This window comes from Argiope bruennichi, chromosome 8 (genome assembly GCF_947563725.1).
Source record: "Argiope bruennichi chromosome 8, qqArgBrue1.1, whole genome shotgun sequence".
Lineage (NCBI taxonomy): Eukaryota > Metazoa > Arthropoda > Arachnida > Araneae > Araneidae > Argiope > Argiope bruennichi.
This window is the reverse complement of record NC_079158.1, coordinates 32,760,419-32,777,206: the sequence shown is the minus strand read 5'-3', so window position 1 is coordinate 32,777,206 and position 16,788 is coordinate 32,760,419. Positions and strand designations below refer to the sequence as shown.

Below are 16,788 nucleotides of genomic sequence, written 5' to 3'. Positions count from 1 at the left end.
TCAAAGGGATTGGACAGAATCACTTCGAAAAACAGTTCTTGAAAGTGTATTAGAACAACACTTCTTAGACTATTTCCGTTAATGACTCATTTTTTTTCTCGAGAACAATTTTTTTGTGTCGATTTTTCACTTGAAAATTAATGAAATATTATTTTAGATAGAAAGGATTTCAAATGAATTATTTGGGGCCTTTTTCTGTTTATAAATTGAGGAAGATGCCATTTTTGTCCAAAACTCCAGAAGTTTGAACTAAGTTAGAACTCCGGATGATCATATTACATTTATTAAAATAATTTAAGTGAATGGGGTATTAATAAAATAATATTGTTTGAGCTTGATTGATAGATTTTATAATAATTTTTGATAATATTGAATTCATAAATTTTACAATAATTTTTTGATAATATTGAATTCATAGATTTTATAATAATTTTTTGATAATATTGAGTTCATAGATTTTATAAATTTTTTTTGATAATATTGAATTCATAGATTTTACAATAATTTTTTGATAATATTGAGTTTATAGATTTTATAAATTTTTTTTAATAATATTGAATTCATAGATTTTACAATAATTTTTTGATGATATTGAATTCATAGATTTTAAAATAAGTTTTTGATAATATTGAATTCATAGATTTTATAATAATTTTTTGATGATATTGAATTTATATATTTTATAACAATTTTTTGATAATATTGTATTCATAAATTTCACAATAATTTTTTGATAATATTGAATTTATAAATTTTATAATAATTTTTAGTAGTATTGAGTTCATAGATTTTACAATAATTTTTTGATAATATCTAATTTATGGATTTTCAAATAAATTTTTGATAATATTGAATTCATAGATTTTATAACAATTTTTTAATAATATTGAGTTTATAGATTTTATAACAATTTTTTGATAATATTGAATTTATAGATTTTACAATAATTTTTTGATGATATTGAATTCATATATTTTATAATAATTTTTAATAATATTGAGTTCAAAGATTTTATAATAATTTTTTGATAACATTGTATTAATAGATTTTATAATATTTTTTTAATATAAATTTTTTAAAGATTTTTATTTATCATCAGAGAAAACATTTTCAAGAAACTCTAAAATTTCAACAGTATCAAAATTCTTTTCTGAGTACTTTTTTTAAACAATTTTTATTCAGGACGAGCGAAATAAATTAATTTAGTACAATTTAATATTTCATTTTAAATTTAATATATTTTAATATTTTATCAAATAATTACTTCTCTATATTTATAATATTATTATTACATAAATGCTCTTTTCCTCTGAATTAAACAAATGAAATACAATTTGTAATTTCATTGAAATTTTTATAATTTTTTTTATTGTAATATGACGTGATAATAAATTTAATGTTTATTTCTATATTTTAAAAAAGGGTCATATAATGTTATGAATCATATAGAAGAAATTATGTTTAACCCTCCAGCCGCTTATCCTTTATCTATTGCATCCCGCGTTTTTCGCAGTTTAGAGTGCTTATTTTTTTAGATTACAGATTTTTATTACATCATATAATTATCGTGTAACATATAGTATCAGTTCACTTTGTTTGAAAAATATTTGAACGTATTTGCGGAATTCGCATCTAAATAGGGATTTTAAAGAATTATTCTGTCTGAGAGTAAAATATTTAAAAGGTTTACTGAAATATCGCTTAAACTGCAATTCTTAATTTACCTCTTGCCGAAAATCTGTTATTTATCGTTTATTTTTTAAAACTATTGCTTTTTCAATCCCTAATATAAATCCTAAATAATATCAAATTTATCTTTTATTATATATCTTGACATTTATTTTAAAAGCGTATTGTTTTATAAAGTAAAAAAACACACTTGCACTAAATTTTGCAAGATATAACAGCTTTAAAAAGAAAAAAAGATCAATAATAATCAGACATTGAGGTGTCTATTTGTATTTTCTGCTTTTTTACAAATGCTTATTATTTTAAATAACTATCTAAAAGCAAAGAGTAAATATAATTTTTATTAATCGATTTTTTAGCATTTAAAATGATCAGAATAATTTAAAAAGAAAATTAGCAAACTAATTTAATTCGATGTTTTTTGTACCTGAAATAAGATAATTTTAGAGAGAATATTTATTAAATTATTGCTAGACTTTTATTAAATAATTTCGATTAAAAAATTTAATAAAGTAAAAGTTTTTCTCGGTTGATTTCACCAATATTTATAACATTATATAAAATATTAGAATTGTTGTTTAGAAAAGTTCCTCTAACACTGTCACCTCTGCCACCTTTCTTGAAAATAAGTAAAGAAAGAGGACAGAAAAAGTAAAAGGAAAGCACTTAAACCTGCTTTATAAGATAAAGATAATTTATATCAAACGACTGAGGCGAATTTAGGGGGCTCGCTTAACAAGTTCCTACACTTGATAGAAAACTGGATCTTTCTTATCCCATTTTGTAGAAATGAATTCGTCCAATGTCAGCTGACAACTTTTGAGCGAGTCATTTTGACCCAGTATTTGGAACTACTATCATAATAGAGGAAGGATCTCTGGATTCGCATATGATTGTTCTTGCTAAGGTAAACAATACTTCAACACCTGGATATTGTATGGATTTTTTTTCATACTTAATATCGAAGTTATGCAGAAGATTTTCTTTTAATTGTAATTTTTTTTATTAATTATTAAACATTCCATTTGTGGAATAGTTTTTAATTTTGAGGAAGTTGTTTATAATAAATTGTAGGTAAGAGAAAGTGGTACAGTCTTGTCTTTAAATATCTAAAAATATCCAGTCATCGATTTCTTTATTGAAATGCTGGTGTATTAAAGGAATATATTAATGGCATCCTTTCCAAGGAATTTTCACATACATAGATTTTATACCACTTTGCGATATAGTTCAGTGGAATTAGTCGATATATCCAATATAGTGCAATGTAGTTTTCTGTTCCATAAATCGATATCGTACTTGGATTTAAATCTTTCTGAATATGCTCGCTATCGACAGTTGTATCGGGGTACTGGAAGTGGTCACCGATATTTGACCTGGAGGAATTTCATAAACACGGAAGAATCTTGCCGAAATGTTTTGATACCTCAAAGAAAACTTTTGTATTCTTTGCATTTGGACATTCCACATGGAAGAGAATTTAGCTTAAGAAAGGGACGTACTCCTCATCATTTCGATTACGATTCCGAAAGCATCTTCGTGGTTGTTTGCATCAAGGAAAATTTCTTCAATCCCTTATTTTTCAGAATCTTCGAGTTTGCTTTTGAGCAAACCTGTGATAAACTGAAACTGATTGGATGGCTGGTGAACTTTGAATCTCCGGAGTTAGCTAACCCCCCAATGCGGATCTTGAACCGTTTCTTGACAGAACTGTACTTGAAATGTACTGATTCGGATTTAGTGAATAAATGTTCGAAAAAATTTCATCTGATTGGAAGTCTGTGTCGCCAAGAGCAGCCAAAAATGTTGGAATATTTATTGTACCACGCCAACAAGAGTGCTTACAATAAGAAAAAGTGTCCATCTTCAAAACCCAGTTTTATTGACATGTGTATCAGTTCATCATATTTGCTTAATGTTGGCCCTTATCTGAAGTACAGAAACGAAGCGTGCTTTTCTTCTAACGCTTATACACATTTCAAGAGGTACATGTACCTCAGAAAGTAAGTGTGCCTTTGCTCTTTGATTTTAATTTTTTTTTATGTTTGTATTCAATGCTTGTGAAAAAATTTGTATGGATTAATTTAATAGCAGAAATAATTATTTTTCATATTTTTATCAAAGAAACTTAAACATCTTTTTTGATTATTTGATTTATTTTTTTGAAATGAATCCGTATTAAAATAAGTCTTTATTTTACATCATGCATTTAATACTGCATAGCAAATTACATCATACATTTACTATAGAATAGTAAATTTTTTTTAGTTACATCATAAATTTATAGCAAAGCCAAATTTAGCTACTATATCACTAACTGATTTGAATTTATTTTTTAACTACATCATACATTTACTGTAGCATAGCCAAATTTAGTTATTATACCGCTAACTGATTTTATTTTTTAATTTCATCATGCATTTGCTGGAGCATAGAAAAATTATTATACCATTAATTAATTGATTGATTTTTTAATTAGAGCTGGCATTTTATATAGTACAACCCAATTATAGCATATTGATCATGCTCTTGCTATAGAAATGCCAAATTTAGTTATTAAATTAAATGAATTGATTGATTTTTTTAGTTACATCAAACATTTACTACAGCATAGCCAAATTTAGTTATTATACCGTTAACTTATTTGATTTATTTTTTAATTGCATATTATATTTACTATAGCATAGCTAAATTTAATTATTATACCGTTAACTTATTTGATTTATTTTTTAAGTACATCATGCATTTACTATAGCATAGCCAAATTTAGTTATACCGCTTACTTATTTGATTTATATTTTAATTACATCATGCATTTATTAGAGCAATGCAAAATTAAGTTATTATACTATTAACTAAATTGATTAATTTTTTTAAAGAAGATCATGCATTTACTATAATATAGCCACATTATAGCATATTCATCATGCTCTTGTTATAGCAATGCCAAATTTAGTTATTATATTAAATAAATTTATTTACTTTTTTAGTTATATCATACATTTACTACAGCATAGCCAAATTTAGTTATTATACCACTAACTAATTTGATTTATTTTCTAATTTCATCATGCATAGAGCATAGTAAAATTAAGTTATTATACCAATAACTAAATTGATTGATTTTTTAATTAGATCATGAATTTACTATAGTATAACCAAATTCTAGCATATTCATAATGCTTTTTCTATAGTAATGCCGAATTTAGTTATTATACTATTAAATAAATTGATTGATTTTTTTTAGTTACCTCATACATTTATAGCAAAACCAAATTTAGCTATTATGCCCTAACTGATTTTTTTTTAATACAGCATGCATCTATCTGCTAGAGCATAGAAAAATTAAGTTAATATAAAATTAACTAAATTGATTGATAATTTTAATTAGATCATGAATTTACTATAGTATGGCCAAATTATAGCATATCCATCATACTTTTGCTATAGAAATGCCAAATTTAGTTATCATGCCGTTAACTAAATTAATTGATTTTTTAAAATTACGTCATGCATTTACTATAGCGTGCCAAATTTCGTAAATATACCATTAAATAAAATGATTTTTTTAATTATTTCAAGCATTTGGTATGGCATAATTAAATTCATTTATTATGCCATTAATTAGTGTAATCAGATTTTCTAAATGTATAATCTGAATCATTATCGGGAAGATCAGAGGATCAGAAATTTTAAAAGAAACCTAATTAACCTTTTATCACTACTAAAAACAAAGGAAAAAGTCTGTGCGTCACTGTATGTGGAAGAGTTTTCTCCTTGCTTCATTTTTATAATAAATTATATTTTATTTATAGCTTACAGATTATCATTTCGTTTCCGTTAATCATTTATTTTCTACATCTATAAAATATTAAGTGCAGTCATTATATAAAATTTGAAATTTTATTTGCCAGTATTTGGCAATACAAAATTTTAATTAAATAAAAATCACATTAATTTAAAATTGTGGCATAAATCATCAATCTCAAGAAACTGTTTATTTCACGGCTTTCTAAACGAGAGGAGTACACTTGTGTATCAAAAACTTTCATAGAGCCTTTGCCTTAATTATACATTATGTTGTAAACAATGTTAATTGATATGAACATTTAAAAAAATAATTGGTAATCATTTTGAAATTAACTTCTGAATTACATAGAATAAATGCTTTGTTTCCATTTTTATTTGTGAATTTAAGATTACAAAATTATTTCCTTTTATTCGCAGAATTGGGGTTGTGAATGGAAAAATTAAGATGCCGTAACATAAATACATACATAATTCATAAATTAAATATCGGAATCAAATATATTTGCTTAAGTTTATTATCGCTTCCCAATGATATGGGAATTTAAAACCTGCATGAAAAAGTTAATATATTTACTTAGTTTTTAAAAAATATTCTTGCTGATAGTTGTATGCTTTAAGATTATTTAATTATTAAGCTGGGTTTAATTTTGGAAGATTTGTAAGGGAAAGGAGAACTTATCCTTTGTGATGAAAATATGTTTTTTTTAACCATATTTGATTTAATTTTATAATGGTATTTGAAAGTATGCATCTCTGTTTAATTTTTCATTAAATTCGGACACTTCCCCAGTTTTTTTCGAAATTATGGATATCTATAAATAATTAAAATTTGGAGGTCAATATTTAAGTAATTACTTAATTTTATTTCTAATAGTAAAAGAAAAAAAGTAAAAAACACAAAATTCAGCAGTATATCTTAATATTTTAAACTTGATAAACAATAATAGTGCAGCACAAGGAAATCATGTTTGTGGTGCAACATTCTTTCAACCATGAAAATAAATATTGGTGATGCAATTTAGTTATGCAATTCCTATGTATTTCTTCAGCTCACCAAAATACCAAAATTAGCTGTTCCGCGTCTGGTCCCCGCGTTATCATTGGTACGACTTATCATTTCCTCCATTATGATTCCTTATCACACACACACACATATATATACACAAATTTTTTTCTTAAATTAGACACGTAACTTCCATTTAAAATGTTTTATTATTTCCTGATCTAACTCCCAATTTTTATTTAATTATTTTTAACATGTGTTTTAGAAAATTGATGACTTTAGCATTTTCTCACACTCTGAGGGAAGGATAAAAATCCATTTTGCTTACAACATTCTTTTAAAAATACCTAAGATTCTCTTTCTAAAGTCGACATGTGCAAAAGAAATCTCTATCAAAATCTCATAGTAAAATCACCGAAAAGAAAAATTTCTTGCACTTTGCTTTTATATCGCGATGTAAACAGATGTCATTTTATCATCTTTTTTTCTGTATAAATTATGACTCCCATGGTCGAAGTTAAAATTTCAAAAGTTTCCCCTTTTCGGCCACGCATCTGCTAAATTAAGTTTATATATAACTGAAAAGTCTTACCGTAATACTCTGTCTTAGATGGTGCAAATCTTTAAAAGTAATTTTGGTTATTCAAATCTTATATAAACTTAGTACTCACCAACGGTGAGATTCTTGCAATTAATCCCTGAACAAACCGGCCATTTTTTCCTAAATTCTGCCATAGTTGCTTTTGATCTTCTGTGTGGATATACCATCCTTACTAGACACTACAGCAAAGGTAACCATAAGTTAAGGATTAGGACAAGGATTAAAGAATTTTGAACTCCCGGATAACAAATAAATGTTAAAAGACTCATAACTGGGACAAATATGTAATTTTCTTAATGAACTTGAATAAAATTTCGTGATTTATTGACTAGATCAAATGTTAATATCCAATGTACAGCAAATTTACAGATAGATATAAGCATAATTTTAAATATTTTTATGTTTTTAGTCGAAAATTGACTTGTAAAGTATTAGAAAAACCGGAAGCTTGGATGAGCAAGCAGAGAAATCATCGATTGCTGCAAATTCTGATGATATTTTACCTCGATTATCCTGATCCTTCCATTCCCCCTGAAGTCCTACGACTTATATGGAGTTCAATTCCTGATGCCTTCGTTACTTTAGAAGAAATAACAGACGCTTATGGTGAAATCCTCAGTGACATGGAAATCAGCGAGATTTACAATTATTACACAGCTGCTATCAGTGAAACTCCTGACTGCAGCCAGCCCCGATCTTTGCAGCATTATTCCAGAACATCAATACGAAGAACTCTCTACCGGAGCAATCAATGGCTGCCTGATGGTATCAGTCAGCTATGTCTACCAAATTGTCTTCAGTCCTTTTTAAATCTTGAAATGCAGCAATATACGGACACTGATGACTCTTTATCGGAATAAATAGTGACAGTTATTTCTATAAATCTCTCATCAATTGTTTCTGTGAATTATCTGTAGCTTAATTCCTGATGCATTCTTCATATTACCTGAGATGATAGATCTCATAGAAATGCTTAGTGCCATAGAAATTAGTGAGATCTACAACTCCTTCATGGCTATTATTGGTGAAATCAATCAATCCAGAAAATCTCGAACTTTTTTATATTATTCCAGAACAACGAAACGATAAATTATTTTTCAAAGTGGGTTACACTCAGCCAGTTATAAGATTGCAGTAAGTCACGCATGCGCAAAAAGAAGATTGCGCAGGCGCTGAGAAAGCGGACAATAGCAAGTTCTTGTCACGACGGGACAAATGCTGTGTGTCCACCACGAGAACACTTCCAAACAAATGTCTACATTTAAGGCTGTCGCAAAAGAAACAGGTTACAATAGGAAGAGTTCATTTCGTATTGGTAGAAATTCATTCAAATTTCCACTAGAGCGTTTAACACCAAATCGGCGATATTTATTAATATTGTATTTACTTTTTGAAAGTAAATTAAAAAAAATGACTCACTAAGCTGAAAATCATTTGAATACTCGAAATATTGAAAATATCTGACATTCTTGTCAAAGTGCAATGCAAATCAAATAGAAAAACTGAATAATTATTTGTATATCTAACGACTGTTCAAGAAAAAAAATAATTAAGAATTCTAAAGTAGAATCATGCATGACAAATAAAAATGTAGCGTCTTCATTTCACTTGTTTTAAATTTATGTAAGTAATTAATACCAAATTCTCCGGAGCAAATGTGAGGTAATCAGTTCTAATTTAAAATTAGTATAATTCATTAACAGTAGTATAAATAATTGTAGTTATTTCAGAATTTTTATATAAATTTGCTTATATTCTAATATAAAGTAAAATGTTTATTATTAAATATGCTTGAGTCGTTTCGAAATTTATATTTATTTATTTTTTCTGAAGTATGTACTATTTTCCGAAACATAAAATTAACAATTACCATGCTATCAATTTTTAAAGTTTTTAAAATCTAACTTTGATTTGAAATTATTTTCAACACGCACAAGCCTTCTGCAACATATATATATATATATATATATATATATATATATATATATATATATATATATATATATATATATATATATATATATATATATATATATATATATATATATATATATATCCTTCTAGAATTCTGTCCGATTCCCCCTATTCGAAATGGATCTTCCCTACAGAAACCTGTTACTATAACGCCCGCCTAATCACATTTGTCTGGGAGTATTCTCGTGGTGGACACATAGTATTTGCCGCTGTATAGTTTCTAGGCATATGTAGTCTAAGATGGTTTGCGGCTGGCTGAATGTAAATCCACTTTCAGATTAAGCAAATTAATGAATTAATTAATTTGAGATCAATTAATTCGCTGCGGAAGGGCATTAGTCTGGGTGCCCACTAGACTATTGTCACTCTTTTTAATGCTTCAATGCCTATTTGAATAGTTATGTTTGAATTTATCTTTAGACAAAATTACTTATGAAAATGTTATATGAGTACATTACGGATATTTGTTTCATTGTTTATTGTTGCATTTGTTCTTATAAAAAAATAATGTTTGATTTTTACTTATGCTTATTGCTTTTTTTTGTTATTTTGTATTGTTGCATTTAATATTTGCTGTATTTTTATACATTTTATATTGCTAAATTTATTCTTATTATTATCATCTGTTTTATAATATTTTATTCAGATTTTCGTCATTGTATTATTATTATTATCTATTTGTATTGCTGTATATCGTATTCAGACAAAATGCATTTAGAATTTCTGAAAAAAATTATTAATATCAGTTTAAAGACGAACGAAACCTTTTAGCTTCTATTTTATGAAATATCTTCTCTTAGCTTATACTGTATGAAAGCTTTTTCCAAACATGGATTTTATTTACTTTTATTACTCTAGGAGTGTGTATGAAAAGAATATAAAATATATTATCTATGCTATTTATTCACTAGTATAATTGTTTTGCATTGCTTGATTGTTCTAATTCTTGTAAATGGAAAATGCTAATGTGAATATCAGAAAATTAGAATAAAATTATTTCATAGAACTCGAATGCATAGAATTCATATTTATACTTTTTTCATGGTGTCTATATAAATTATAATTTTTTTTTGCTGCAAAATCCAAATAAAAAAGCAGTTAAAATAAAGAATGAAACAGAGGATGAATAAAAAGTTTCGATTGAAATCTAAGTTAATGTTTCTTCACATCGCCAATGCTAGTCTCCAAGTAGTAGGTGTACTACTCACAAAGGCAAAATATTAGCAAACAAATCTGCAGTAGGTTTGTTAGACAAACTACTTCTTGATTTCCACAATGACGACAAACTGAATGAACACTTTAAAATAGATTTCAACCCCACTTTCAAATTGAATTAAATTTTTTGGCATGTAAACAATAAAAATTTGTAAAATTTTTTAATATAATGTATTATTTATTTAAAATACAACGTATATTAATAACTAAGAGGCTACGCTACTGGCTCAACAATGATCACTAACCCTCAGGAGGATTCTTAGCGAATCTTGCTCGCCAGAATAAAGATAATGTGCACCATAGCACAGCCATAAAAAAAAAGCAATTATTGTTGAAGTTAATTCATTTGATTTCGATGTTTTATCTTAAATGAGGATAAATTTCTTGATTTTACAAGAATAAAAAAAGGCAAATTCAACCTTTGTATGAAATTAAAAAAGGAAAATTATGGTATATCATAGGAAAAAAAGTTATTTTACAGGCATAAAGATACTACTAATAAGAAACGCCTGAGCATAATTATCACAATAAAAGACAATATTATAGATGAAAAAAATTCCTGTCGATTAATTTTGAAGCTCTCTCTCTTGAATCAAAGCAGAATAAAATTTGCTGGTGCATAATTGAAACTTGTCGAAGGCGTATTCAACATGGAAATGATAATGCATGTGTATAGACAGTTTACAAGCCAGCTCGTTTGACCTTGAGATACCAAACTTGGTACATACATATTTGGAGTATGGGAAAGGGCACCTTAGAACAATTTTTTTAAAAAAAATTTATTGCAATTTTAATTAAATAAAAATTAAGTGAAATGGTGAGTTTTCAAGCGAGAATTTCCGAAAACGTTATGACACAAAAATGATTTTTGCATCAACTTAAAATTCAAAAAATTATATCTTTTCAATGATGCCAATTCTTTAAACTATAAATTAAGATTCTATTTTTAATATGTTTCTTAAAAAAATATTTTACCCATATTTTCTAACAATTCATTTTTCACATAATAACAAGCAATATATATATATATATATATATATATATATATATATATATATATATAAATTTTAAAGTCAATTCTTACTTAAGTCAACAAAAAAAAAACTTTTTATTAAATAATTACAATTAATATAAATATGTATATACATATGAAAGAATTACAATATTGAGCGGCAAAACTTTTAAAATTTAATTCCTACTTATTTTCTTATTTTATTTATATATATCTTATATTATTTATGATCGGGTGTGCGTCAGTAATCTCAGAGCTTGGAGACCAAATTGGCGACCATTTGGCAACATGGCGACGTATTTGGCGATTTTGGAGACCAAATAGAAATTACAGGACAAATTTAATTAATTAATTATTATTTGAAAAAAAAACTGTATTAACTTCAAGTGTCATCCTCTACAAGTTTAAAAAATGTATTTTAACTTGAATGGATGAATAAAAAGTATTTTATTAACGATTGAAAATTTGAACAATATATATATATATATATATATATATATATATATATATATATATATATATATATAGGGAGAGTGTGAACTAATAGTAGGAATAATTAAAGTCAAACACAGTTGAACTTGTATAGGATATCCACTCTAATCAGAACCAAAAGACTAGTTATTAAAACTAGCGAGTAAGGAAATTAATCGCCAAAAAACGTCGCCAATTATCATAAGATATTTTCAATAAAATTGCTAAATTCACATCAAAGATCAATATTTTGTAACTATTGTTTGCCCATCCCATGCAAGGGCATTCGCGGATTTACCCAAGGTCCATAATATTATGCTGATGGAATAAGATAGCATCTTTATTAAAATGTACGCGAAAAAGCTTTGGAGACACTGTATCCACTTTTTATTTTAGATGTAAATAATCTAAATCAGCTGAGTCAACCGCAATCTGTAACTTCTTTGGTTAGAATTTCTCAGCAGCATCAAAATTGGAGACCTGACAAAAAAAAAAAAAAGAATGTCACAAATGTCATTTACTTGTATTAGTGTTTTCCAAAATACAATTTCTCTGATAAAAATGTATGCTTATAATTTGATATTATTCGATATAGAAAGAAATGATGTTTGCCAACGAATTCTAAAACTCTCCACACTTTTGCGCATGCATTAGGATGGGTTTAATTCGGCAAAATAGGGATGAGAGGAAAGAGAAAAGGAGGAGATGTTTACATTTAACAATAAAGTAAATTCCAGAAATGCGTACATCCTTCCGTGTGTCACCCCTTAATGAGATAGAATCGTCGAAAAGAGGTCGTCTCGGAATTCTGAAAAGAATACTAACATAAATATATATATAAAAAAGAAAACGACACTATTAAGATGCACATAAATCAGAAAGTACAATTTTTTTCTTTGGGGAAGAATGAAAAAAAAAAAATCAGTCAATCAAAACACGTGTGGTTCGAGGTTACACGTGTCCAATGATCTTTCTTGTTTGCTTATTCACAACTTCGTTTTTTTTTGTTTTGTTCTAAAGAGTAGATGTAAAATTCGAACTTTAAATTGTTAGCCAAATCTGTTAAAGAAATCGTCTGTTTCAGAGCACGATTGAGCAGACAGATAATTATAGAAAGCTACAGAAATATGTGCACGGATTTGGCTGGGAAGATAGACAAGGAAAATATGATAAAATCACATTTCTACATTTGTTGAATATTATCGCTATGTATTGATGGTCAAAAAAATTTCTTTGCAAGAAATATGAAGTTTTTTTAATAGAACAAATTATGCTGATCCCGAATCTGAAGTCGATGAAGAGAATTTGAAAGAGGTAAGATTCCTGATTAATTAATTTTAAATTACTATTTAGTAATGTTTTTCGAAATGAAGGACATAAATTTTGAAGTTTAAAACTCAAATATGTATGATATCGCTTGTTTTACTATTTTTCATTTAGATAACCGAATTCAGAATAAACATCGAATAAAAGTCTTATTATCTCAAGACTTTATATTACAGATTCTCTCAAATCATCTTCTCACGTTTCTGTACCAATAAATAACCAAAGAATCGAATATGAAGTTGACAAATATATTATTAGCTTCAATGCTAAATAAATAAATGTGTAAAAACACAAATTCTATGCACTATGAAATATTAGAGTTACTTTGTGTGTTTGCACTGAATTATTCAAATCATTATTAAAAAAGTTAAAGTAAAAAAAACATATTTATAATAAAAAGGAATATATTCTCTGCTCTGCCCAGGATTAAAGCCCTTTCATGTGTGATTCTTTTAAAGTAAAAATCTATTTCTCTATAATATATAATACTTTTATTATTCCAGATCCTTTCTTTTTGCTGTACTAAATCGGTCAGTTTGCAAATATAGTCTGTCTTTTTTTGCTTAATAAGAATTCCTTTTATTATCTTAAATGTTTTTTAAAATTAAAATTAAAATATCAACAATATTACTATAGCAGGCGATTTTTAAAACCGTCCAAAGCTGTTTTTTTTCTTTAATGCCACGTTTACACTCGGCCAGTAAGTAGCGCATGCGCAGAAAGGGACTGATTTATGTTTCCCACAATTTCATTAGATTGAAGCATTCCATTCTTGGCTATAAATTGCTGTTTTGGCATGCCTGAATTATTCTTTTTAATTTTGCATCGTATTAAAATGATAGATATTTACACAGAGAAACATAGTAAAATAAAGAAAAAAATCTCCATACCTAAATTAAGAAAACTATAGAAAATAAATGGCAAATAAAGTGAAAAAAAAAGCACAATCTTAAATTAGAAAGAACAAAAAACAAAAAATATCGGAATTAATCTATGATAAGTGTTCCATTTTTTCACACCAAGAAAACCGCCAAATTCTACAAACGCTTGAGCAGAAAGAAAAAAAAAGAAAAAGAAAAAAAAAAATACAGTACAGCGGCATGTTGTTGTCCCGGCGGGACAATTACTTGCCATTAACCGAACAGCATTTTTCAATCTTTCTACGCATGCGCTGCCTACTGGTCGGCTTATGACTGGCCGAGTGTAAACCCGGAATAATTTATTAGTATTACAGATTCGTTATATTAGTATTACAGATTCGTTCATGAGTTATGAAGAAAATTCGAAGAACATTTTGAGAGATACAATAGTTAAATTTTCTTCAATAAAAACAAACGTGAAACATTTAAAATAAATGCTCTATGAATATAATATTTTTAATAATTAAAATGTTTAGTTAATATTATCAGAGTTATTAAAACATGTTTTCCTTATATAAATTGTATTATTTTGTGTTTTTAGTTTTCTCCAAGAAATCAAAAAAGACAAAATATGATTAATTTGTCTTAGCCTATGTCTGCTGTTTAGGTAAATCTATTTCATTCGTTTACAAGTTACTTTTCCCCCATTTGACTTAAGCCTGTTTTGAAGCATTACTCACTATGAAAATGGAATTAATTCATTGAAATAGCAAAATTTTGAATTTTAAAAATATATTAAACTATTTCTTCTAAGATTATTTGCCCGAAAGTTACTAAAAAAATAAAAAAATAAAATTTCAACCAATTTCTAATTAATTGAATGCATAATTAATTTTTTCAGTTTGAAATGTAGACAATATTTTTTCTCTTGTTTTGAAGAATAAGTGCATAAAACTAGATTGAAATCGATCCAGTCGCTTAGAAGGAGATGTACAACATACATACATATTTATATATATGCATACTCACGTTGACTTTTATTTATATTAAGGTTAAAATATTATTGTTTACATAATTACTATTATGTAAACAATTCACTGAACTGTTTACATTATTTTTGGTACAATTCGCTGTTAATTTCGTCCAAAAAGCGGCAAGAAAAAAAATTTCGCCAAATTATAAATATATTCACGTATTCAACATAAATATTATAAAAATATACTAAATTTTTAAATTATTCGACAAATTGGAGGAATTCTTTCTTGGCGCTTTTCGGTCACTGTTACAACCGACAAGTACCTTGTTTTTGATATGATATATCTTGTAAAATAATAATTTTTGGTAAAAGTGAATTTTAGTGTGCACCCAGCTGCGCCACCAATGCCAAGTCGCCAATAAAGATGGCGGACAAAATAAACAAATACTTCCGCGGAACAGTTACGGTTACTATTTCCCGCCATCTAATTAGAACTTTTTACTGATAAGTTTTTTTTTTTTTTTTTTTGTATTTTTTTCATACTGCCCGGTGCTTTCTACAGATGCCTTCGGCATCTGTAGAAGGCACCGGGCAGAATTTTTTAACTTAAAAAAAACATCCTACGGCTTCGCTAGCAGCGGTAGCAGGAACCTAGTAGCTTCGCTAGCACATTGAACATAAGGACTGCGTGGATAACATGAACTGCACATAATCAATTGAAAAGAAAGAATGAAGGATGTTGTAGGAACGGATTTCAGAGGGAATCCTGCCAGGTGCCTTCTACAGATGCCGAAGGCATCTGTAGAAGGCACCGGGCAGGATTTTTTAACTTAAAAAAACATCCTACGGCTTCGCTAGCAGCGGTAGCGGGAACCTAGTAGTTTCGCTAGCACATTGAACATAAAGACTGTGTGGAAAACAGAAACAGTACATAACCAAGAGAAAAGAAAAAACGGAGAAATAAGCAATCGGAACATTCTCCATACAAAATTTCAAACAAACATACTTTCCCCACATTCATCAACTTGTAAAAGAATGTATTCCACTCACCTTCCATCCATTCTGCCGGTTCGATATCAAACCATTCTCAATACAAAATTTCAAACAAGCATCCTTTCCTAATTTCATTAACTCGTAAAATATATATGCATGCATATTTAACTCGCTCTTCATCCATTCTACAGGTTCGAAATAATCCCGACATAACAAATTATGAAGGGAACCAACCGTTATAACACCAAAAGAATTTCGGGAACTGCGAAGAATTCCATTTGCAACTGTCTTTGAAAGTGAGAATGCAGACTATTTTTTTAAAGCGAATACTGACAATTAAAAATTGCAAAAGAATAAATATTTTCTGTTCGTATTCACATTAAAAAAAGAAAGAAGAAAATAACTTTTAATTATAAGCTTAAATTTCTTTATAATAAAGAACAAAAGTAAAATCTTTAATCGATATTTTTTTTAATATTTTTAATTTAACATTTTTCATAATTTAATTGTAGTTTAAGTACAACTCAACCATTGCAAAAAGTAGTAAATAAAACAGCAGTACGGTTGCTATAAGAGGGATCCGATGGGTTGCAATATTGGCGACAATCGGCTGGTGCACACTAATCTTCACTTAGGCCTAATTTTTAATGTCATGTTTGTTTAAATTTGATTATTTTTTTTATAATTTATAATTTTAATTAAATGATTTTATTTGAAAGTTAGGAAATCTTTAAGAAATAACTATGGTAATTTTTTTCTAGAATTTTATTAATTTAGTAAATTTTCTCGTAATATTTCCTTATAAATTCTATTATCTATTATATTTCTACATCAATTTCATTTCCTATTATATGTTGG

At 27.2% G+C, this 16,788-nt stretch overlaps 1 protein-coding gene across 1 annotated transcript; it reads left to right on the top strand.

Annotated features, from left to right (window-relative positions):
- The first annotated feature begins 2,542 nt into the window (after window positions 1–2,542).
- On the top strand, window positions 2,543–8,993 carry LOC129981575 (uncharacterized). The gene is made up of 2 exons (XM_056092474.1): window positions 2,543–3,692; window positions 7,513–8,993. Exons 1-2 carry the CDS (start codon window positions 2,860–2,862, stop codon window positions 7,961–7,963), a joined length of 1,284 nt encoding a protein of 427 aa, XP_055948449.1. The 5' UTR covers window positions 2,543–2,859; the 3' UTR covers window positions 7,964–8,993.
- The last annotated feature ends 7,795 nt before the right edge of the window (window positions 8,994–16,788 follow it).